The sequence below is a fragment of the Neomonachus schauinslandi genome, chromosome 8 (assembly GCF_002201575.2).
Source record: "Neomonachus schauinslandi chromosome 8, ASM220157v2, whole genome shotgun sequence".
NCBI lineage: Eukaryota > Metazoa > Chordata > Mammalia > Carnivora > Phocidae > Neomonachus > Neomonachus schauinslandi.
Genome location: NC_058410.1, coordinates 50,314,473 through 50,338,525, shown reverse-complemented (window position 1 = coordinate 50,338,525; position 24,053 = coordinate 50,314,473). Strand labels below are relative to the sequence as shown.

General features: G+C 42.1%; 1 protein-coding gene across 3 annotated transcripts; it reads left to right on the top strand.

Annotated features, from left to right (window-relative positions):
- Window positions 1-12,275: 12,275 nt before the first annotated feature.
- On the top strand, window positions 12,276-22,625 carry GTF3C6 (general transcription factor IIIC subunit 6). 3 transcript variants are annotated; one of them, XM_044917476.1, is made up of 6 exons: window positions 12,276-12,383; window positions 12,698-12,778; window positions 14,267-14,330; window positions 14,428-14,472; window positions 16,019-16,132; window positions 22,026-22,625. In XM_044917476.1, exons 1-6 carry the CDS (start codon window positions 12,330-12,332, stop codon window positions 22,325-22,327), a joined length of 660 nt encoding a protein of 219 aa, XP_044773411.1. In that variant the 5' UTR covers window positions 12,276-12,329; the 3' UTR covers window positions 22,328-22,625. The 3 variants fall into 3 exon arrangements, with proteins under 3 accessions (XP_044773411.1, XP_021549156.1, XP_021549157.1); XM_021693481.1 differs by having other exon boundaries at window positions 12,276-12,386; XM_021693482.1 differs by lacking the exon at window positions 14,428-14,472 and having other exon boundaries at window positions 12,276-12,386.
- Window positions 22,626-24,053: the final 1,428 nt, after the last annotated feature.

The window sequence follows — 24,053 nt, the reverse complement described above, 5'->3', positions numbered from 1 at the left end:
CTTTCAATAATTAACAAACATCTTCTGAATGCTTAACATGTGTCAGTCACTCACTTCCATAGAGAAGAAATAATATAAATGGTGAATGAGTAAGAGTCAAAAATGAGTGATTCCAGGGGTGCCTGGGTGGCTCAGTAGGTTAAACATCTGCCTTCAGCTCAGGTTCAGATCCCAGGACTCTGGGATCACAGCCTGAGCCAAAGGCAGACGCTCAACCGACTGACCCACCCAGGTGCCCCAATAAAAATAAAAATCTTAAAAAAACAACAAAAAAAAGAGTGATTCCAGTCAAAAATGCTTAAGAAGGAGTGCACAGTCTAGAGATAGTTCACTCTAGGGGCGCCTGGGTGGCTCAGTCTGTTAAGCGGCTGCCTTTGGCTCAAGTTATGATCCTGGGGTCCTGGGATCAAGCCCTGCGTCCGGCTCCCTGCTCAGCAGAGAGCCTGCTTCTTCCTCTCCCTCTGCCTGCTGCTCTGCCTGCTTGTGCTCTCTCTCTCTCTGTCAAATGAATAAATAAAATCTTTAGAGATATGTCACTCAGTTGAATCATTTACAATGTAACCCTCAAAGCTGTTTGAACTTAGAATGACTTTTAAATTCTAGTTAAGTATTTCTTTCAGGGTGCCTGGGTGGCTCAGTCAGTTAAGCATCTGCCTTTGGCTCAGGTTATGGTCCCAGGGTCCTGGGATCGAGTCCCACATCGGGCTCCCTGCTCAGCGGGGAGCCTACATCTCCCTCTGCCTGCCTGTGCTCTCTCTCTCGCTCTCGCTATCTCTGTTTCTCTCTTTCAAATAAATAAAATAAAAAATCTTTAAAAAAAAAGTATTTCCTTTAAATTCCTTTGAATTAAACCAGTTTCATGTTATTTAATTCATTCATCTATCCATTCATTCAATATCCTTAATGAACCCACAGTACTGTACAAAGAAGCCAAAAAAATTAAAATCAAGTTGAGAAAAAAAATACACATTCACGAACAAATGCAAAGCAGAATGTGAACAATATGATTTAAAATTGTGTTAAAAGATTTAAGTGAGGCATATTAAAATGTTTAGGAGTTTATTTGAGCAAAAACTGATTTTTAAAAAAACATTTATTTAAGTAATCTCTACACCCAACATGAGACTCGAACTCATGATGCTGAGGCCCCAAGTCACATGCTCCTCCCGCTGAGCCAGCCAGGCACCTGTGAACAAAAATCTATCTGAAACAGACAGCACCAAACCATGAACGGTTACAAGTGCTCTGCAAGAGCTGGGGAGAGACTTAGAAAAGGTGGAAGCAAAGCAAGGAACTCACTGATTGGCTACAGAGTAAAGCCTCGTTGGCTCTTTGTGCTTCCTTGTCCTTGGTTCCAACTTTGTAAACTTGAGGCATTTACAGGCTTAGATTTTTGGTTTGCTTCTTGTGGGTTCATTATAGCCACCTCAATCTAATGGGCTCCTTGTTTAATTAAATTTAACAGTTGCATACAGAAATTCATAGGAAATGTGGAAGGAGGGCCTAGCACACGTTAACTGCTCGGTAAATGTGGGCTTAATGAATGAATGTAAGATTAGAGTAAGCGAGTCAGGCCAAGTTTCTTGGACCGAGAGAAGTAATGGGCATGGACTGAGGAGTAAAGGACAGCCTGGCAGAGCAAATGACATTAGCAAAGGCCCTGTGGCAAAAGGAAAAAAAAAAAGCAGGATGTAGAGTTTCAACAGATTGGTTTGGTTGGAACAAAAGGGTTAGTTGGTGGGTGGAAAGGAAGAGTGTGAAGCTTGATAAGGTATGGTACATTCTGATACAAACCAAGCTGTCATAACAAATGAAAACATTTGTAACCCTAAGTATAACAGTCTTGTTCTCAGAACTCTGACTTCCTTTCTTGAAATGTATTGATAGTAGAACATTAATTCTACAAGACCAAGCTACTTAAGTAAGTAATATTTTGTGAATAGACTGAAGGGAAATGCCATCAAGATGATGAAGCAAGGGGCATCTGGGTGGCTCAGTCCGTTAAGTGTCCAACTCTTGATTTCAGCTCAGGTCATGATCTCAGGGTCGTGAGATTGAGCCCCACGTCGGGCTCCATGCCCAGTGCAGGGCCTGCTTAAGATTCTCTCTCTCTCCCTCTGTCCATCTCCTTCCCCCTCCAGCCCCCCCCAAAAAAAGAAATTAAAGAAAAAAAGATGATAAAGCAAAATATAATGGTATAGGCCATGTCATGGATGGAAAAAATTTAGAGATAATCTATTTTAATCCAAGCCCCGTTTTAGCAGATGAGAGAGTTCAAGAACCCAGGATGCAGAGTGGGGTCCTATGTACAGCACTGACTAGCCAGGTTAGGCTGCTGCCTTACTTGCCGACAGTTGCTGGAATCTTAACTGTTTATGACTGTACCTGAATTGCTTGATTATTGTTACTTAAAGATCAATATGAAAAATGTGAAATATAAAATCAGAGAAAGGAAACGATAAAGACACCATACGGGGAAAATGCTGAAATCTAAGGGTGGGAAGTTTAGATGTGGATTAGGGCAAATTCCTGAGGGAAATGAGAGGACAGGTCAAAAGACATTCCAGTTGAAAAACTAATAGTATTTTTTTAGAATGATTGCCTGAATAAGGAGGTAAGATAAGAATAGTAGAGGCACCAGGCTGACTCAGAAGAGCATGCAACTCTTGGGGCGCCTGGGTGGCTCAGTCGTTAAGCGTCTGCCTTCGGCTCAGGTCATGATCCCAGGGTCCTGGGATAGGGCCCTGCGTCGGGCTCCCTGCTCAGCCAGGAGTCTGCTTCTCTCCCGCTCCCCCTGCTTGTGTTCCCACTCTAGCTGTCTCTCTCTCTGTGTCAAATAAATAAATAAATACATCTTAAAAAAAAAAAAAAAAAGAAGAGCATGCAACTCTTGATCTCAGAGTTGTGAGTTCGAGTGCCTGTCAGGTATTGAGATTACTTAAATAAAAATTAAAAAAAAAGAGAGAGTAAGAATAGTAAAACAAAACAAACACCTCCACGTATGAACCTGAGCAGCATTAGATTTGATGGTGAACTTTAGAAGTTATTCAGTTTTTCAGGTGGACAGGTGATAGCATTAAAATAGATTTCATCATTAAAGAGTACACTTACCATGATGAGCACCAGGTGACGTGCGGAATTGTTGAATCACTATGTTGTACATCTGAAAGTCATAGAACACTGTATGTTAACTACACTGGAATCAAAATGAAAAACTTAAAGCAATAAAATGTTTAATAACAAAAAATAGATTTCATCAAAAAAGTAATTCTTTTTTATTTATTTTATTTTTTTATTTTTATTTTTTTTAAAGATTTTATTTATTTATTTGAGAGAGAATGAGAGAGAGCACATGAGAGGGGGGAGGGTCAGAGGGAGAAGCAGACTCCCTGCCGAGCAGGGAGCCCGATGCGGGACTCGATCCAGGGACTCCAGGATCATGACCTGAGCCGAAGGCAGTGGCTTAACCAACTGAGCCACCCAGGCGCCCCTCTTTTTTATTTTTTTTAAAGATTTTATTTATTTATTTGACAGAAAGAGAGACAGCGAGAGAGGGAACACAAGCAGGGGGAGTGGGAGAGGGAGAAGCAGGCTTCCCGCAGAGCTGGGAGCCCGATGCCGGGCTCGATCCCAGGACCCTGGGATCATGACCTGAGCCGAAGGCAGCCACTTAACCGACTGAGCCACCCAGGTGCCCCAAAAAAGTAATTCTTTAGAAACTATTTCTCTGCAAGATGAAAAGTTCTGGACATTGGTTGCACAACAGTGTGAATATACGTAACCACTGAAGCATACACTGAAAAATAGTTCCGACGGTAAATTTTATTTTTAAAAAAGAAGAAAAAAATAAGTGTCCATATATATATTTTAAATGAACTCTTTTCATTAATTTAAACTTTTGCTCCATCTACTTTGGAGCTCTATCAGCTTTTCATGTTTGAGGAATGCAGATCCACTCAGGTCACCTCAAGTAATGGCAAGTCTCGCTATTTTAAGGATACACGTGACTGTAAAGGAGATAAGAATATCGTAGGGACCTAAGAATAGCAATATGATTGGGCTCCAATTGGGAAGGAAAATGAACAGGGAACTGGACAAACTCCATGCACACCCAGAGCCTGGGTTGACTTGTCACTCTTGGCTGCAGCAAGAATGTAGTATTCCCCAACCATAGGGTGTCACCATCCCTCCTTTGTCTCTATGACTACTGGCCGGCTATCTCATTTAGTTCTAGTTCCTGCTTACTCAAAATTCCAGCTTACTCATAGTCTTTCTATAACCGACTTTCAGCTTGTCTCCCCACAATCAACAGACCGATTTTCTCTGTATATCTCACTTCAAATGCTTGCAAGGAAAAAAAGAAAGGAAACCTGACTGGCCTCGCTCAGAGTTTAACTTCAGTGGGCATCAGAAGAACCCCCTAGAGAGCTTGTTAAACCACAAAGCCTTGAGCCTCATTCCCAGCGTTTCTGATTTAGTAGTCTGGGGTAGGGCCTGAGAATGTGCATTGGTAACAGAATCCTGAGTAATGCTGACTACGTGGGTCTGGGGACCACTCTTGAGAACCATGGGCCCGTTAATCACCCTTTTTTCCCTGTTTGGACAGAGCAGCTGGGCCTGTACCTCTACAGGGTCACTGGCACTGTACTTCTGAACGAAACTGACTCTCAGGCTCATATATGGAGATTTTTTTTTTTTAAAGATTTTATTTATTTATTTGAGACAGAGAGAATGAGAGAGACAGAGAGCACATGAGAGGGGGGAGGGTCAGAGGGAGAAGCAGGCTCCCTGCCGAGCAGGGAGCCCGATGCGGGACTCGATCCCGGGACTCCAGGATCATGACCTGAGCCGAAGGCAGTCGCTTAACCAACTGAGCCACCCAGGCACCCATATATGGAGATTTTTAAAAAACGTCCTTCTCTTGTTGGCCTCCTCATTTAGGCAGTCTCCTGGGTCCTACTGCTTTTCACCTGGAATGTCTCTGACCCCTTTTCCCTTCCTCTGTCACTGCCGCAATCCAGGGTCTCATTCCCAGAACCCGAATAGCTATAGAAAAGCTTCCAAGCCACACACCCCTACATGCCAGATTACCTTCTCGCTGAGAGCCCTCAGATGCTGTGTCCATTGGCTCTCTTTGCCCATCTCATTAACCTAAACACTGTAACATCTTTAAACTTTGTGCTCTAAAGTCAATGGTATTTATTTATTTATTTTGAAAAGATTTTATTTATTTATTTGACACAGAGAGCACAAGCAGGGGGAGCAGCAGGCAGAGGGAGAAGCAGGCTCCCCACTGAGCAGGGAGCCAGACGTGGGACTTGATCCTCTGAGATCATGACTTGAGCCAAAGGCAGACGCTTAATGACTGAGCCACCCAGGTGTCCTAAGTCAATAATATTTAAATGCTTGTTTACCCACACTGATATTTCCTTTCCATCATGACCTCTTGCCCTTTCCCTACACCAGTATTTCTCAAACTTTTCCAAAAAGTGCCTCTCACAGCAGAGAAAATATAAAGGGTGAGGAGGAGGGTATCCTTAGGGATTGTACCCCTTAGAAGCTTTTAAATCTTCCTCTCCCCACTTTGGAGAAAATTCTTGGTAGACTCCTGTTATCTTTAAAAAGTTAGGCAGATTTTGCAAACTCTTCCAACTATTTTTATTTTATTTTTCCATCTATTTTTATTTTCACATTAAAGGAAGATTTTAGTTATTTGTCAGGGAGCCAAATGGATGCTTTGGGAACATCTTGGGTTTGTCAGGACCTTTGCATAGGGTACCTGTGTCCTGGTTTGAGAAGGACCCCTGTAGACCACCTGGTCTGTCTGCACCGTCTAATTTCACTAGTGCCTACAACACACTCCCAAGAGTTTCCAAAAGTGCCACACTGCTACCAAATTAAGTATAAACTACTTTCTTCTGTATTCAAACCCCTCCAAAAATGATCATTCAAACCTTATTTCTGATACTGTTACTTTTTTTGCAAATTGAAATATTTTAGTTAGTATGTTCTCAATATTTCATTAAATCTGGCTATTGCCAAATGGCTTACTTCCATAGTCATCTAACCCGGTGGTTCTCAAAGTGTGTTCTCCAGACCGAAAGAACCAGCGTCATCTGGGAGCTTGCTAGAAATGCATATATTCTGTTCTGTCCTACACCAGACCGGCTGAATCAGGAATTCTGCGTGTGGGGCTGGCAATCTGCATTTTAACAAGCCCACCAGGTGATTTCTGATGCAGCTGGGGACCACTGGTCCAGCATTTAGTTTTCAGATCTAAAACAGAGTAAAATATAGATTAAAAAAAGAAGAAGTTAATGGAATATGAACTATTATTTAACAGCAAATTGTTCTTTTTTTTTTTTAAGATTTTATTTTTAAATAATCCCTACGCTCAATACATGGCCCAAACTTACAACCCCTAGAGCAAGAGTTGCATGCTCCACCAACAGAACCAGCCAGGCACCCCTGTTAATTTTTAAGACAAATGTTAATACTCATCCCCCTCCCCCCAGCTCCTCACTCTCCACTAAAGGCTTTTTTTTTTACTAGAATTCTTCTACTAAATATATTTTCATACAGGCTCTTCTCAATTTCTAGAGGAAGAGCCAATTTAACAATTTTTAATTCATTTGTCTCCTCCTAGTGGCAGGCTTTTAAATATTGAGCACGACACCCTATTTATGTTTCTTAAAAAATCTATTTCTGATTTTTTCCCTAAGAGTCCTCTTATTAACTACAATTAAAATCAATTGGCCCTCTCCACCAAATTCCATAGATTTTTCTCTATTCGCTCTAACTGTGGCTGCAGAAAATCATGTAACTTGTCTCCAACATGGCTCTTTTTAAGCTGACTTGTAAATTTTCCCTCATTTTGTTACTTCTTAGCAGTAGAACCTCACTACTTAGAACACTTTGAAATGCATTTTCTTCCTTTATAGGACTGAAGGACACCAGGTCATTATCCTTTATTCCTCTCATTATCACCCCCTTTCTTGCAATGCCCCAGCAACCACACAAGATCTTCAGAGTTCCGGGGCAGCCCCTGCCACCAAATCTCTTTTCAGTTAGCACTTTGAGCCCGTAAGCTCCCCGGCTATAACCGACCTAGGTTGTGAACAAATTTTTTTGACTCTTAAAACCAACAAGACAAGGTTTGATTTTTTCCAAAAGATTTTATTGATATGGCAGGATAATTTATGGAGATACTAATACCCCACATTTCCCCCTTTAGCCCTTCCAAGCAGGTAGCCAAGCCATTTGTATTCCATCATCTCGGCATGTCTAAAGAATGGAAAGCTGAAGCTTTGAAGATGGTGCCTTTTCCTGTCCATTGTTAGAGTCTGACCTCACTGAAGAAATTATGCTAGATGTCTGAGAGGGAAAAGGGGAGGGGGTGCCTTTATTTAAAACTGGAGGCTGGGAAGGAGCATAGACTGGTATGTCCTCAATCCCCTCCCAGCGCCCTGGACAGGTGCCAAGATCTATGATCTGCTTAGAAAGGCTAGACCTTTAAACACTGAGGTTCCCAAACACAGCAAGGATTCCCATGCTCTGGGAAACAAGAGTCCCTGCATTTCAAGGATCTGTGTGGCTTCAACCATGGGAATTTCAGTAGTAACCAATGTGGGCCGGAGACTGGAAAGTTCTCTCCAAATACTATGTAAGATCTGGGAGAGTAAAGGAGAGAAAACTGACGGAGATTAAATTTTCCTGCCATCCTGTTAAATATTAACAGTTAAATATTTTGAACATCACTCTTGATAATAATTACCTCTTGAGACTGTCATAAGGCTTAAAGTGGATTCGGTCAAAACATGCTAATGACAATTGACCCTTACCAACTCCTCCCTGCCCCCTCCAGCATGGATCCTTAAGCCATCTTTTTGGATCCAGGGCCAAATTATATTTCTGCTATACAGCTGCCATAGGATTTGGCCCTCATCTGGCCTTCAAAGATTTTTTTAAATCACCTAAGCAATTTCTCTTCCCTGTTCAGTTTCAAACTAGCAGCTTCTATTGTTGTTGTTGTTTTTAATAACAGCTATATTAGGATATAATAAACATACCATAAAATGGACTATTTTAAAGTATACAACTCAGTGGTTTTTAGGATATTCACAAAGTTGTGCAACCATCACTACTAATTCCCGAATATTTTCATCACCTCCAAAAGAAACCACACATCCAGTTGTAGTCATTTCCCTTCCCCCGGGGGCCCTGGCAACCACTAATCAACCTTTTCTCTCCATAGGCTCACTTAACCGGAAATCTCATATAATTGGAATCATTCAATATGTGGCTTTTTGTGTCTGCCTTCTTGCTTTCAAGTTCACCCACGTTGTAGCATGTATCTGTACTTCATTCCTTTTTACTGGCAAATAAGATTCCATATATAGATCAGCCAAATTCGGTTTATTGCTTCTTTTTTTTTTTAAAAGATTTTATTTATTTATTGGAGAGAGAGAATGAGAGAGAACACATGAGAGGGCAAAGCAGACTCCCTGCCGAGCAGGGAGCCCGATGCGGGACTCGATCCAGGGACTCCAGGATCATGACCTGAGCCGAAGGCAGTTGCTTAACCAACTGAGCCACCCAGGCGCCCCTCTTTTTTTTTTTTTTTTAAGCAATCTCTACACCCAAGGTGGGGCCCAAGCTCACTACCACGAGATCAAGAATTGGATAGGATGCTCTAGCTTACCGACTGAGGCAGCCAGGCGCCCCTATTGCTTCTGTTTTTAAGTAAAGATAATTTAGTCTTTTGAAGCTGACATCTGAGACTTATTATCTTTTTTAGGATTGAAAATAGAATTATTATTTTTTTTTTAAAGTAAGCTCTATGCCCAACATGGGGCTTGAACTATATGACCCCAAGACCAAGAGTCACATGCTCTACCAACTAAGCCAGCCAGGTACCCTGAGAATAGAACATATTAAGAATGGGCTCACTTGGTAGAATATGTGACTCTTGATCTCAGGACTGTTAAGTTCGAGCCCCACATTGGATGTAGACATTCCTGGGGGGAAAAAAATCTTAGGAAAAAAAAAAAAGAATGGACTCCAATTAGAATCCACTGAAATTCCTCCCAATCACCAAAAGGCTTCTTTTTCTCCCTCTTTCAGAGTTGATTGCTGATGGGTTATTATGCCCAATAACTACCTGTTTTCTGTCCAAGATGTTTGAACCTTTAAGCTAATTTTCAAAGGCCATGAAGCCGATACTGGGTCTCCTTTCCTCCCAAGGGAATGGTTTTCTACTTTGTGTGCGATGTTTTTTTTTTTTTTTTAAAGATTTTTTTTCTTTTTATTTATTTATTTGAGAGAGAGAATGAGATAGAGCATGAGAGGGGGGAGGGTCAGAAGGAGAAGCAGACTCCCCGCCGAGCAGGGAGGCTGATGCGGGACTCGATCCCGGGACTCCAGGATCATGACCTGAGCTGAAGGCAGTCGCTTAACCAACTGAGCCACCCAGGCGTCCCTGTGTGCGATGTTTTAATATTAAAATTACCTTACAGATTTTGTATACACTTTTTTTTTTTTAAAGATTTTATTTATTTATTTGAGACAGAGAGAATGAGAGACAGAGCATGAGAGGGAGGAGGGTCAGAGGGAGAAGCAGACTCCCTGCCGAGCAGGGAGCCCGATGCGGGACTCGATCCCGGGACTCCAGGATCATGACCTGAGCCAGAGGCAGTCGCTTAACCAACTGAGCCACCCAGGCGCCCTATACAGTTTTTGTAAATATATAGAATATCTCTGAAAGTGTATGTATGTAAGAAACTGGTAAAATTGCTTGTCTATGGGAACGGGATGTAGGGGGACTGGGATGGAAAGCTCTTCTTATTCTATCCTTTTTCACTCTATATCCTTTTGTAAATTGTTCAAAATAAATAAAAATAATAATTACTTCATAAATAGCAAACAGTAATAACCTTGACTAGATGTATGAGGCTTGTTTATTTGAAAGGGACTTTTTTTTTTGGTAAAGATTTTATTTACTTATTGGTCAGAGAGATAGAGACAGAGAGAGAGCACACAAGCAGGGGGAGGGGCAGGCAGAGGGAGAGGCAGGCTCCCTGCTCAGCAAGGAGCCCGATGTCAGACTCATCCCAGGACCCTGTGATCATGACTTGAGCTGAAGGCAGACGCTTAACTGACTGAGGCACCCAGGTGTCCCTGAAAGGGACTTCTTAAATTATTACACTGACCTTGCAGAACGCACATATTCTCGAGGTGGTTAAGCGTCTGCCTTCAGCTCAGGTCATGATCTCAGGGTTCTGGGATCACACCCTGTGTCTGGCTCCCTGCTCAGAGGGAGTCTGATTCTCCCTCCCCCTCTGCCTGCCACTCCCCCTGCTTGTGCTCTCTGTCAAATAAATAAACAAACAAAATCTTTTTTTAAAAAACCATACACACACATATTCTCATCCCTCAAGCCTTTGTGACTGCTGTTCCCTTAGCTTGGCTTGCCCTTCTCCTCTTTATCTTCCCTTTTACCCCAGTAAAATCTGACAACTTGTGTAATTTTTCAATTTACAAAGCATTTTTAGATACAACAGGATCTAATCTTCAAATGCAAAATATACAGTAAGTATATTTTTATCTTCATTTAATAAATAAGAACACTGAGGCTTAGAAAGTGTAGCAGCTTGTCCCAGATCACAAGTATTACATTTCAGAGCTAGAATTCAAATCTACAACGTCTAACAAGTTAAGTGCTCTACCTTTTCTTTTTTTTTAAGCAATGAAATCCTATTTCTTTAATGGGGCAACTCAGTAAAAACGTACAAAGATGTTTACTAAAGTGTTGTGATATTTTTAAAAAATATTTTAAGTAATCTCTACACCCAAGGTGGGGCTCCAACTTAAAACCCTGAAATCAAGAGTTGAATGCTCTACCAACTGAGCCAGCCAGGCCACACAACCGTTGTGAAATAATATTACACAATAAATACTACTCAGTTACTAAAAATTATGATGTAAATCTGTATTTACCATGGAAAACTTGGGAAAACATCCATGATACTGTATACAGTGACTAAAGCAAGTTAAAAACAGAGGTACAAATTTAATGCTTAAAAAAAAGTGTTTATGTGTAGAAGAAAGCTGAAAGGATATACGGGAAAATGTTTTTTAAACGTCAATACTCTAGGGGCGCCTGGGTGGCTCAGTCCTTAAGCGTCTGCCTTCGGCTCAGGTCATGATCCCAGGGTCCTGGGATCGAGCCCCGCATCGGGCTCCCTGCTCCGCATCGGGCTCCCTGCTCCGCATCGGGCTCCCTGCTCCACATCGGGCTCCCTGCTCCACATCGGGCTCCCTGCTCTGCAGGAAGCCTGCTTCTCCCTCTCTCACTCCCCCTGCTTGTGTTCCCTCTCTCGCGCTCTGTCAAAAAAATAAAATTAAAAAAATAAATAAATAAAAGTCAATACTCTAAAAAGTAGTATATTACTACTAATAGATAAAACACGTTAAATGCTCAATCTGTGCCAAATGCTGGGCTAAATCTATTTTACATGTATTGTCTCATTTAATCCTCACAATAACCAACTTGCCTAGGACCTTGCTGCTAAAAATGCAGCTGAACTGGACAAGTATCAGACTCCAAAGCTCATGCTCTTTGGAGCTAGATCATCCTGCTTCATATACAAAGATCATTTATATTATAATCAGAGAAACCCATGAGTTTAAGAAAATTGGTTCAAAACTCCACTTCCCCAGGTCTCTGAATTCCCCTAACAATGTTTGTCTTACAGCACCTAGGAGCAAGCTCATTAGCATATAATTGGTTGGGTCCCCTTCTCTACCTATCTTAGATCTGATGCTGGCAGGCCTGAAACCCAAGCCCACTTTGCGTGCTCCTTACGTGTTACAGTGAAATGTGCTCTTAACTCGGCTCAAGGAGAGCTAGAATTGAGGAGCAGTGCTCACACGATATTAAGAATATCTTTCCAAGAAATGTTGAGTCGGGCCAAAGAGAGGCCTCTTCGTTTCCCTCTCACATGGCGGCCTCTTTGCTTGCACCTTCTTTATCCGCTCTCCCTCCCCAGCCCTCTCCCCCAACCTAGGCCGGTAGCCCGAGGGTGTCCTCGGTCGCAGGCCTGCCGCGGCCGGCCGCCACCAGACCCGCACTCTTGCTCTCAAGAAAGGAACAAGGAGGAGGCCTGGAGCGGACTTCCACGTGGGCACGGGGGCGGCCATCTCGCGTCCTGGCAGGAGCGGTCTGCGGGGCCCGAGCAGCAGCCAGACCTGGGAAGCTGCTGCCCGTACTCAAGATGGCGGCCGTAGAGGGCGTGGCCAGCGACTCTGAGGTTCCGAAAAGGTGCGGAATCATGGCGGCGACCGAGGAGCGGATTCGGGAGGACCGAGAAGAAGAAGAAGAGGAAGCAGTGAGTGGCACGGCGGCGGCCTGCGCGGCGCGGGCGGCGTGTGGGGCAGGGCGTCGGGATGCGGCTGGCGGGAGGGAGAGCCACGGGCGCGCGGAGCCGGGAGCGCCGGCCTCGGCCCTAGCTGCCACACAGTAGTTAGACTGGGGAAGTATAGAAAGTTACCTTAGGCAACGTCGCTTCCTCTCGTTGAAAGCAGGACCTAGGGTTCACAAAGGTTGGGATCACTGCAGTGGGGATTTTTGGCTTCGCTTATTAACTGCCTCTTCTGCACACTCCCGTGCTAGCATGTTAACTCCTCTTTCTTCCACCAGGAGCAGTTGGTTCTGGTGGAATTGTCCGGAATTATTGATTCAGACTTTCTATCAAAATGTGAAAATAAATGCAAGATTTTGGTGAGTCTTCTAGAATTGGGGGATTTCTGTAGATTTTCTTACATTTAAACAAGAATGAATAGTGAAATACGTATCCCCAAAGATCTATTCCTCGTTACAAAGCACTGAATTCTAAGGACAATCATAGAGAAGTACAGAGGGACTATGGGAGCAAATGGGAGAAAATGCCATACTTTGCTTGAGTGTCCGAATGTGTGCCCTGGGAGAGTTAAAGATTTAGAAGAGGTTAGCATTTTGTTACCAACCTATATATTTCGAAAAAATACATTGTTTTAGATAGTGAGCAGGGAGAGAAAACAGTGAAGACAGGCCATTTAGATACGCACACAGATTAACTGGAGAAGGGAGGAAAGAAGCCTACAAAGAAAAGAATTTAAAGACCTCACACTCTACTGTTGACTTGAGCTGTGGTGTCATGTTACCATCAGTTTTTATCATTTTACTTAAAAATCTTTGAGCTTGAGGGGTGGGGGGATGGGTTAGCCTGGTGATGGGTATTAAAGAGGGCACATACTGAATGGAGCACTGGGTGTTATACGCAAACGATGAATCATGGACACTGCATCAAAAACTAATGATGTAATGTATGGTGATTAACATAACATAATAAAAAAAAAATCTTTGAGCTACTGTTGACAAGACTTTTTCTGTTCCTGCCTTAACTTGAAGAGGGGGTTGATTGAAATACAGCTTGCTACTTGGATATGAATGAAGCATTGTAACTGCTGTGAGCAGAGCATTTTTAGCTTACCTTGCACTTGCTAGGACAAGCTCCAGAGGTTCCCCAGTTTTGGAGATCACTCTCCTTGGTAGCAAGGCTACATATTGAAGCCTCTTTATTTTTTTGGTTTTAATTGAGATATAATTGACATATTACATTTCAGGTGTACAACATAATGATTTAATAGTTGTTTGTACTTAACACAGTAAGTCTAGTTAACATCCATCACTACACACGGTTACAATTTTTTTCTTGTAATGAGTTTTTGGTTTTTTTTTTTTCCAATTAAGCAAAGCTCGGTGCCCAACATGGGGTTTGAACTCACAACCCTAAGATCAAGAGTTGCATGCTCTACAGACAGCTAGCCAGGCACCCTGTTGTAAAAACTTTTAAGATGTTATACTCTTAGCAACTTTTAAGTGTACACCAAGGTTTTATTAAGTAGAGTAATGCTATGCATTACATCCCCAGGACTTAACTTATTTTATAACTGAGAGTTTGTATCTTTTGACTACCTTCACCCATTTCACCCAACCCCCCAAGGCTTGTTTTTTATAGAGGGGGAGGGAGAGGCAGAAGGAGAGGGAGAGAGAGAATCCTAAGCTGACTCCACACCCAGCACAGAGCCTGAGGTGGGACTGGATCTCGTGACCCACCCTGAGCCGAAATCAAGAGTTGGATGTGCTTAACCGAGGGAGCCACCTATGCGCCCCTGCAAGGCTTTTTCTAATGATGATTTTTTTTAATGATCCTGTATTCTGTTGCAGGGAATTGACACTGAGAGGCCCATTCTGCAAGTGGACAGCTATGTCTTTGCTGGAGAGTATGAAGGTAGGAGGATGTCAGATAGATAAAACTCCTTTTTTAATATGCTTTTCAGAGGAAGTTACTCTTATTTCTCAACAAGTTGCCTTCAACTTTTCTGCAGACACTCTTGGGACCTGTGTTATATTTGAAGAAAATGTTGAACAGGGTAAGTGCTTGCATTGCTGACTCAAATTTTTTACTATGAAATATTGCAAACTTCCTTTTGTACAGTAAATATTAAAATTAAACATCTCATGTGCCCATTGTCTAGCTATATCAAATCCTACCATTTTGCCAGATAGTTAAAAAACATTCCAGATACATTTGAAGCCTCGTGTGTACACTCCTCTCTAACATACTCCCTTCCTCTATCTTGGTAATCACTCCCCTGAATTTGATGTTTTTCTTTCCTATACCTGATTTTGTATTACATATATATGTATCCACAAACAATGAGTAGCATTTTTTTTGTATATTTTCAAACCTGACACAAATTACAGCATATTATATGTACCATTGTATATCTTTGTTTCAGTTAGAGATAGGTTTTGAGATTTATAGATGTTGGTATGTATAATTCTATTTTCCCTGTTGCTAAGTATTCTGTTTGTGACCATACCACAGTGTATTCTCCAGTTACTGGACATGTTGATTGCTTCCATTTTTTACCAGTAATTTTTAATAGCTATGAAAATTTATTGAATGCCTTTTATATGTCAGGCATTGTTCTAAATGCTACATGTATTAACTCCTTTAATCCTCATCACAAGTCTGTGAGGTAGATACCTTTTTGTCTTCGTTTTATATTTGAAGAAACTGAAACACAAAGAGGTAAATAGCATTCCCAAAGTCATACACGAAGTAAGAGACAGAGCTGGGATTTGAGCCCAGGTGGTCTTGTCCAGAGCCCGTGATCTTAACTATGCTTATTAACTCACTGCAGAAATGCTACCATGAGTATTTTGTGTCTCCTTGTGCATGTATGCAAAAATGGCTCAAAGATACACACTTAGAAATGGAATTACCAGATTGCTGAGTGTGTGTTAGGTTTAACCATATGAAGTGACCAACTTGAACTAAATATGGACAGTTTCATGTGGTTCAACCTTATAGGTAGTGGTATGATCCTTTCTAAAGTGTGTGTCAGTGACACATAGCAGTGTCTGGAAGTTTTCAGTGTGCTTCACACCTCTAACTCAGAGCCTTATCCTCCCTCCTGCCTGCGCCCACAGTTTCCTATAAAGCTGTAACCCCAGGCAGCATGTTGGCAGCAGGTTTTTTCTCAGCCTTCTTTTGATTGAGAATGTCCTCACTCCAGTGTCTGGCTTCAAGTAGTAAGTCTGACTTTGGTGCTTCATTTAGAGTGGTAGAATTTGAGACACCATTACCCTGTAAGGCAATTCCTTGTGCCACTTCCCTACTTCAGGGCTGGAGCCTAGCAGGCCAATAGATTTAATTTCACTCACAGCTTTGTGTTTTGGTCCTCTGGAGATGTTTGTTGTTTTGGGGTCCACCTGTGCCTTCAGTTGTTACATATTTTATCTGTCATTTCTCTGTGCTGGGAGCAGGAGGGATGAGTTAAATTTTGAACTTACTACACTATCTCAACAGGAAGTAGTTTAGTCTCACTCTTTGAACTGGAGTTATTGAGGCTTAACATGATTATTTGGTGGCATCAACAGTAAGATAATTGAGTTCATTTTATGTTCTAGGTGATGCAGAAGGCAGTAGTAAAACAGTGCTAAAATATAAATGCCATACAATGAAGAAGCTCAGCATGACAAGAACTCTTTTGACAGAAAAGAAGGAAGGAGAAGAAAGCATAGGTTAGTTCACTTAGTTCTCTGAAAGTAGGTGATTTACTATTGGCTTTGACAATGACACATTGTTGCCAGCACATTCCTTGTACTTTGTAGTAACAGCTTGGTTTTATGGAAATTGAGAGTGCTTCCTGAAAAGTATCAGATATAGATTTAAAATTCATTTGAATTATAGGGGCGCCTGAGTGGCTCAGTCAGCTCAGGTCTTAATCTCATGGTTGAGTTCGAGCCCCGTGTTGGCCTCTGTTCTGGGCATGGAGCCTACTTTAAAAAAAAAAAGATAAAATCAAAAATTTCATTTGAACTTGAGTGTAGCAGAGGGCACTGGTGACATGTAAGAAATTTCTTACCTACTTTGCATTGGAGACAATTGTGAGGAGTTTGTGAGAAACTTGATAGATTTCCAACCCCTAGGGAATTCAGCAGCCACCATCCCCCACCCCCCTTAATTAAAACTTCTTTGTAAGTGGAGATGATAGGATCTGGATGCTCAAGATGAAACCCCAGAGGATCTCCTGGAAACTTGTGGCAGTGGTGGCAACCTTCCCCAGGAAGCTAATAACTGGAAGAAGCTGGCTTTATATGTGAGGGAGGGACTCTAGGACCACAGTTGTTGGACCTGCGTTTCATTCTTAACTCACATCCACTGAGCCTTCTCCAGTTGCTGGTCATCCCAAAGTAGAGACTTTAGACCAGTGCTTCTTGCAACCATAGCAGGTACATGTTTGTGGAGATAATAATCACTTGATAGTTTATTTATTTATTTTTTAAAAGATTTTATTTATTTATTTGACAGAGAGAGACATAGCGAGAGAGGGAACACAAGCAGGGGGAGTGGGAGAGGGAGAAGCAGGCTTCCCGCGGAGCAGGGAGCCTGATGCGGGGCTCGATCCCAGGACCCTGGGATCATGACCTGAGCCGAAGGCAGACGCTTAACGACTGAGCCACCCAGGCACCCCAATCACTTGATAGTTTCAAAGCTCATTGCTCATAAGTGAAGTAAGAGAAGGAAAGATAAATGATTTCACTTATATGTGGAATAGAAAAAACAAAACAAACGGATAAACAAAAAGCAGAAACAGACACATAAATACAGAGAACAAACTGGTGGCTGCCAGAGGGGAGGGAGTGGTGGGATGGACAAAATGATTGAAGTGGAATGGGAGATACAAGCTTCCAGTTATACATGAGTAGGTCATGGGAGTTAAAGGTACAGCATAGGGTATAGTCAGTGGTATTGTAACAGGGTTGTGTGGGACAGATGGAAGCTACAGTTGTGGTGAGCATAGCGTGATGTATAGACTTTGCAAATCACTGTGCTGTATACCTGAAACTAATGTCACGTTGTCCGTTATACTTCAGATTTTTTTTAAAGATTTTATTTATTCATTTGAGGGAGAGAGAGAAAGAGGACAAGCAGGGGGAGGGGCAAAGATAGGAGGAGAGGGGAAGCTGACTTCCCACTGAGTGGGGAGCCCGACATGGGGCTCAAGCCTAGGACCTAGAGATCATGACCTGAGCCAAAGTCAGACACTTAACCAACTGAGCCACCCAGGCGCCCCTCAGTTATACTTCAGTTTTAAAAAATTCACATAATTTGAAAAAAAAAAACAAAAAACCCTCATTGCTCAAAGACGTATTTCAAACTCTAGTAAACATGACTCTAGTGATGGATATTTATGGCTTGATATTTACGGCTTGATTTATTGTATTTTAAGGAATAACTATTTGAAGGTATATTAATCATGTAGAAATTAATTATACCAGTTACACATAAGTACATAAAAAATCTTTGTTCCTAACATGTATATCCTCAATCTCTCCTCCTTTTTATCACTGTGTGAAAATAACAGGAAGAGGTACTTGAAGTTCTAGAAAGAACTTGAAAGGTAGATACATATCAGATAGCTTAGCTATTATTTAGATATTCTTTTTTATTTTTATTTATTTATTTATTTTTAAAGATTTTATTTATTTATTTGACAGAGAGAGACCCAGCAAGAGAGGGAACACAAGCAGGGGGGAGGGGCAGAGGGAGAAGCAGGCTTCCCTCTGAGCAGGGAGCCCATTGCGGGGCTCGATCCCAGGACCCCGGGATCATGACTTGAGCCGAAGGCAGATGCTTAATCGACTGGGCCACCCAGGCGCCCCAGATACTCTTTTTTAAAGAAGAAAGTTGTAGAATTTCCTTTCCCATAGTCTTTAATAATCTAATAGGCTTTTTGGAAGATTTGGGTATTTTGTTTAATCACATAAATTAGTTAGCCAACAAGGCTGTATTGGTTATGTATCGCTGCTTAGAAATTTACCTCTAAACTTAATGGTTTGAAAAAACAACAACAAAAATATTTTTTTTTTTTTTTTTTTTTTTTTTTTAAAAATTTTTTTTTTTTTTTTTACAGAGAGAGACACAGCGAGAGAGGGAACACAAGCAGGGGGAGTGGGAGAGGGAGAAGCAGGCTCCCCGCAGAGCAGGGAGCCCGATGCGGGACCCGACCCCAGGACCCTGGGATCATGACCTGAGCTGAAGGCAGTCGCTCAACCAACTGAGCCACCCAGGCGCCCAACAACAAAAATATTTTACACAGTTTCCGTGAATCAGGAATTTGGGATCAGCTTAGCCAGGCAGTTCTGGCTCGATGTCTCTCTTGACGTTGCAGTCAATATGTTGGCTGGGTTGCAGTGACCTGAAAATCTAAATAGAAGATTTAGATTTTCCTCACATGCTTGGCAGGTTTGTGCCAGCTTTTAGCAGGAGGCCTCAATTCCTTGCCTCCCTACAGTACTGTTCCACTGCCCTCCTGACATGGCAGCTGGCTTCTTCCAGATCAAGTGATCCGTGAGAACAAGGTAGAAGCCACAATATGTTTTATGAACCAGCCTTAGAAGTCACATTCTGTTATTTATGCCATGTCCTATTCATTGTGGGAGGAGATGACACAGGGACATGAATACCAGGAAGGTGAAAATCTTTGGGGACCATCTTGGAGGCTGGTGACCAAACATGGCAATATGCTGCAGGCAGAACAAAATGGAAGGAGATGTGGTCCTTAACTTCTGGGAATTTGCACTCTAAAGTAAATCACATTAGGGGTGCCTGGGTGGCTCAGTCGTTAAGCGTCTGCCTTCGGCTCAGGGCATGATCCCAGGGTCCTAGGATCAAGCCCCGCATCGGGCACCCTGCTCGGCAGGAAGCCTGCTTCTCCCTCTCCCACTCCCCCTGCTTGTGTTCCCTCTCTCACTATATCAAAATCCTTAAAAAAAATAAAGTAAATCACATTGAAACACATGTATGAACGTGACTCAACACACATTTTATGCAATTAAGTATCCGAAATGTGCCATGTATCGTGCTAAACAACAGAATAGGCTGCAGGATGGCTTCAAGGTTTTGAAGCTGGTGACTAGGTGAATGATGGTATTGTAGAGGGAAAAAAATGGAAGAATAGTAGAAGCTGACTAGAGAGAAAAGGACTAAACAACTTTTGATAGAAGATTTTATGGTAAGAAGACATGGCATCAGCTGTAAGGATGTTTCAACAAACAGTCACAGAAGAGTTGGTTTATGGTGGGGAATAGGAGCAGCTGGAAGTGTGAACAGGGTGGCAAGATAAGTTGCATTATCTTAGAGATCTCTAATGGCATTTTGAAGATGACAGTAAATAGCTCAGGCTTGCTATAGAAATTAATGAGGATCCATTGAAAATATTTGAAGGGGTCATAAGGATAAAAGAAAAAATGACTAGCGCTTTTTTAAAAATTTATTTTAGAGCGCACACAGGGAGGGGCAGAGGGGGAGGGAAAAGGAGAGGGAGAGAAAATCTCAAGCAGACTCCCCACTGAATGTGGAGCCTGATGCAGGGCTCAATCCCACAACCCTGAGATCAGACCTGAGTCAAAACCAAGAGTCAGACGCTTAACCAACTAACCTGGGTGCCCCCAAATTACTAGCATCATTGAAACAATACTTGATTATGGGAAGGTTCTTTGATGGGTTAGGGCTATGACTGTAAGTATGAAAAAGATAACAATTTTTTTTCAAGTTTTTTTTGGGGGGGGGAGAGGTGTCTTATTTCATAGTTGGATGTTCCAACTCAAAATGACATGTGAGTGTTGAGTTGAAAGACGATAGGGTAGTATCATCTATTATGGAAACTGAGGAGAAAATTGTAGGTAAGTGAAAGATGAGGTGGTAGTGAGAGCTCAGATTATCTCAGTGATTGGGAATTGGACTCAGGAAAAAGGGTTTGGAATAGTAAATGAAGTTGATTAGTTTTAGTGATTTTTTTATGGTCTGAATTATTTAAAAAAAATTTTTTTAAGGATTTTATTTATTTATTTATTTGAGAGAGAGAGAGAGAGAAAAACAGCATGAGAGGGGAGAGGATCAGAGGGAGAAGCTGGCTCCCTGCTGAGCTGGGAGCCTGATGTGGGACTCGATCCCAGGACTCCGGGATCATGACCTGAGCCGAAAGCAGTCGCTTAACCAACTGAGCCACTCAGGCGCCCTATATTTTAAAATTTTTAATTGGAGGAGCACTTGGGTGGCTTAGTCAGTTAAGTGTCTGCCTTCAGCTCAGGTCATGGTCCCGGAGTCCTGGGATCAAGTCCCAAGTCGGGCTCCCTGTTCAGCAGGGAGCCTGCTTCTCCTGCTCCCTCTGCCCCTCCCCCTGCTTGTATGCTCTCTCTTGCTCATGCTCTCTCTTTCTAATGAATAAATAAAATCTTTAAAAAAATTTTTTAGGAGGCGCCTGGGTGGCTCAGTCGGTTAAGAGTTTGCCTTCAGCTCAGGTCATGATCCCAGGGTCCTGGGATCGAGCCCCGCATCGGGCTCTGCACTCAACGGAGAGCCTGCTTCTGCCTGCCGCTCTGTCTACTTGTGCTCTCTCTCTGTCTCTCTGTCAAATAAATAAAGAAAATCTTTAAAAAAAAAATTTTTTTTAGGGCACCTAGGTGGCTCAGTTGATTAAGCGTATGCCTTCGGCGCAGGTCATGATCCCAGAGTCCTAGGATCGAGCCCCGCATCGGGCTCCCTAGTCAGCAGGGAGCCTGCTTCTCCTTCTCCCTCTGCTTGCTGCTCTGCCTACTTGTGATTCCTCTCTCTCTCTCTCTCCCTGTCAAATAAATAAATAAATAAAATCTTTAAAAAAAATAAAAAATAAAAAATGTTTTTAAATTGAAGTATAGTTGATATACAATATATTAGTTTCAGGTATACAACATAGTGATTCGTTAATTATATACATTACAAAGTGCTCACCATAAGTGTAGTCATCATATAGTTACTACAGTATTATTGACTATATTTCACTTACACTGAGTTTTTTTTTTTTTTTTAAAGATTTTATTTATTTATTTGAGAGAGAGAGTGAGAGAGAGAAAGAGCACAAGAAGGGGGAGCGGGAGAGGGAGAAGCAGACTCCCCGCTGAGCAGGGAGCCCGATGCGGGACTCGATCCCGGGACTCCAGGATCATGACCTGAGCCGAAGGCAGTCGCCCAACCAACTGAGCCACCCAGGCGCCCACTTACACTGAGTTTTGATGTTGCACATACTATAGGCATTCCAGGGTCTCCATGTAAGATGAAAATAATGTGATTGTTTATCAGTAGTCATGGTACCATGTTCATTGGTTTATGTTGGGGCTTTATTTTGACATGTATTCATAGGATGAAAATTTAAATTAAAGAGAGGGGCGCCTGGGTGGCTCAGTTGGTTGAGTGTCTGACTCTTAATCTCAGCTCAGGTCTTGATCTCAGCGTCATGAGTTTAAGCCCTACATTGGGCTCCATACTGGGTGTGAAGCCTACTTAAAAAAAAAAAAAATTAAAGAGAAATAAATGTAAGTAACTGAAATTCCTTTTTCATATTTTCTCCCATCCCTCACCGTCCCCCATTAGGTGGTGTGGAATGGCTGCAAATCAAGGACAATGATTTCTCCTATAGACCCAACATGATTTGTAGCTTTCTGCATGAATATGAAGATGACGACGTTGTAGCTCCAGCCTCAGATAAATCTTTGGAGTTGGAAGAGCAAGAAATTCAAACAAAAGATAATTCAAACCTGAATTATGAGCAGGGGAAATCACTGAACTTGGAAGTAGAGAATTCTGGTCCTCTTATTGATATCCCTTCTTCTGAGACAGAAGGTTATGTTTTTATGGAAACTCAAGATAGTGCCTCGGAAATCACTCCTAGATGAAATATTTCTCATTAAAACTAGTAATGAGCTTTTTGGAGTTTTTATATAACATAATTGTATAGCTTTCAGTTCACTATTTTGCTAGTTTTGTTGGCTATACATGCATTTCTGATTATAGCACAGTTTAATATACCAGAGTCATTAAGGACCCAATATGAATTGAATTTTTAAAAATCTGGTATAAATGACTATAGGGACCCTTCTTTGAATTTCTTTAAATTGGAAGTTTTATTAAGGTAAGTGTATACGTTTTTTTATTGCAGCCATCACAAATTACTGCAAACTTAGTGGCTTAAAATGACACAAATGTGGGGCGCCTGGGTGGCTCAGTCGTTAAGCGTCTGCCTTCGGCTCAGGTCATGATCCCAGGATTCTGGAATCGAGCCCCACATAAGGCTCCCTGCTCGGCGGGAAGCCTGCTTCTCCTTCTCCCACTTCCACTGCTTGGGTTCCCTCTCTTGTTGTCTCTCTCTGTCAAATAAATAAAATCTTAAAACAAAAATGACACAAGTGTATTATCATATAGTTTTGTAATTCAGCTATCTGACATGGGCTGGGCTAAAATCAAGGTGTTGGCAGGACTTCATTCCTTTCTGGAGGTTGGAGGTTGGGGAGACTCTGTTTCCTTGTTCATTTAGTTGTTGGCAGATTTCAGTTCTTTGCTATTGAAGGATCAGTGTCCCATTTTCTTGCTCTCATCTGAGGGCCATTTCCAGCCTCTAGAGGCTGCCTACATTCCTTGGCTTATGGTCCTCTTCTCTTCAAAGCCAGTAAATCTCTTGCTTCTTTTGCTTCTTCCGTCATCCTATCTCTGACCCACCTTGCTAATTACCTGACCCAGTATCTGTTCTTTTTTATTTTGTAACAGTCCCAGAATTATTCAGATTAGCAGTGTACCCATATATGTGTAAATATGTGGCCAAATGACTAAGTTCTGGCCGGTGACATGGAATTATAAGTGTTGAGTGTTGGATGCTTCTGGAAAGTTTCCTTAAACTTTAAGGCATAAAGGGAGATGAGCCAGTTCATCTTCTCTTTTTTTCCACTGGAGCATGGATGTGGTGGCTAGAGCTTCAGGAGGCTTTTTGGATTGTAAAGAAACCTTGGAAATAGAAGCCATGAGTGGCAGAGCAACAAGATAGAAGATTGGATCCTGATGTGATGCTGCCCTGGACTGCCAAGAATAAAGGTTAATAAATCCTTTCTTTTTCCCCGTGGTAAAATGACTTCAAGTTTACCTTTTGGCACGGTTTCTCTGGAAATCTACTAGAGAAGATAATAATAGAATGTCAACTGTGATGTCAGGCAATATTGTTTGTGATTAAAAATGACCCCTGAGCCTGGGGGGCCTGGCTTAGTTGGTTAAGTGTCTGACTCTTGATCTCAGTGCAGGTCTTGATCTCAGGGTTATGAGTTCAAGCCCTGCATTGGGTCCACCCTGTATGTGGAGCCTACTTAAAAAAAAAAAAAAAAGATCCCTTATTGGTAAACTGTGTCTAGACCAGGAAGACTACAACCGCTATAAATGCCCATTGGAAAATACGGACTTTGGACTTACTTAAGCACCATGTGTTTTTTGTTTGTATTCTTTTTTTTTTTTTTTAAAGATTTTTATTTATTTGACAGAGAGAGATACAGCGAGAGAGGGAACACAAGCAGGGGGAGTGGAGAGGGAGAAGCAGGCCTCTTGCCGAGCAGGGAGCCCGATGCGGGGCTCGATCCCAGG

Bases quoted from the DNA above. Each gene is read 5' to 3' on its own strand.
- GTF3C6 (XM_021693481.1), top strand. From the start codon at position 12,330: ATGGCGGCGACCGAGGAGCGGATTCGGGAGGACCGAGAAGAAGAAGAA. The intron at 12,779-14,266 runs GTGAGTCTTCTA...ATTCTGTTGCAG, and splicing joins AAAATAAATGCAAGATTTTG to GGAATTGACACTGAGAGGCC. The intron at 14,473-16,018 runs GTAAGTGCTTGC...TTTATGTTCTAG, and splicing joins TGAAGAAAATGTTGAACAGG to GTGATGCAGAAGGCAGTAGT.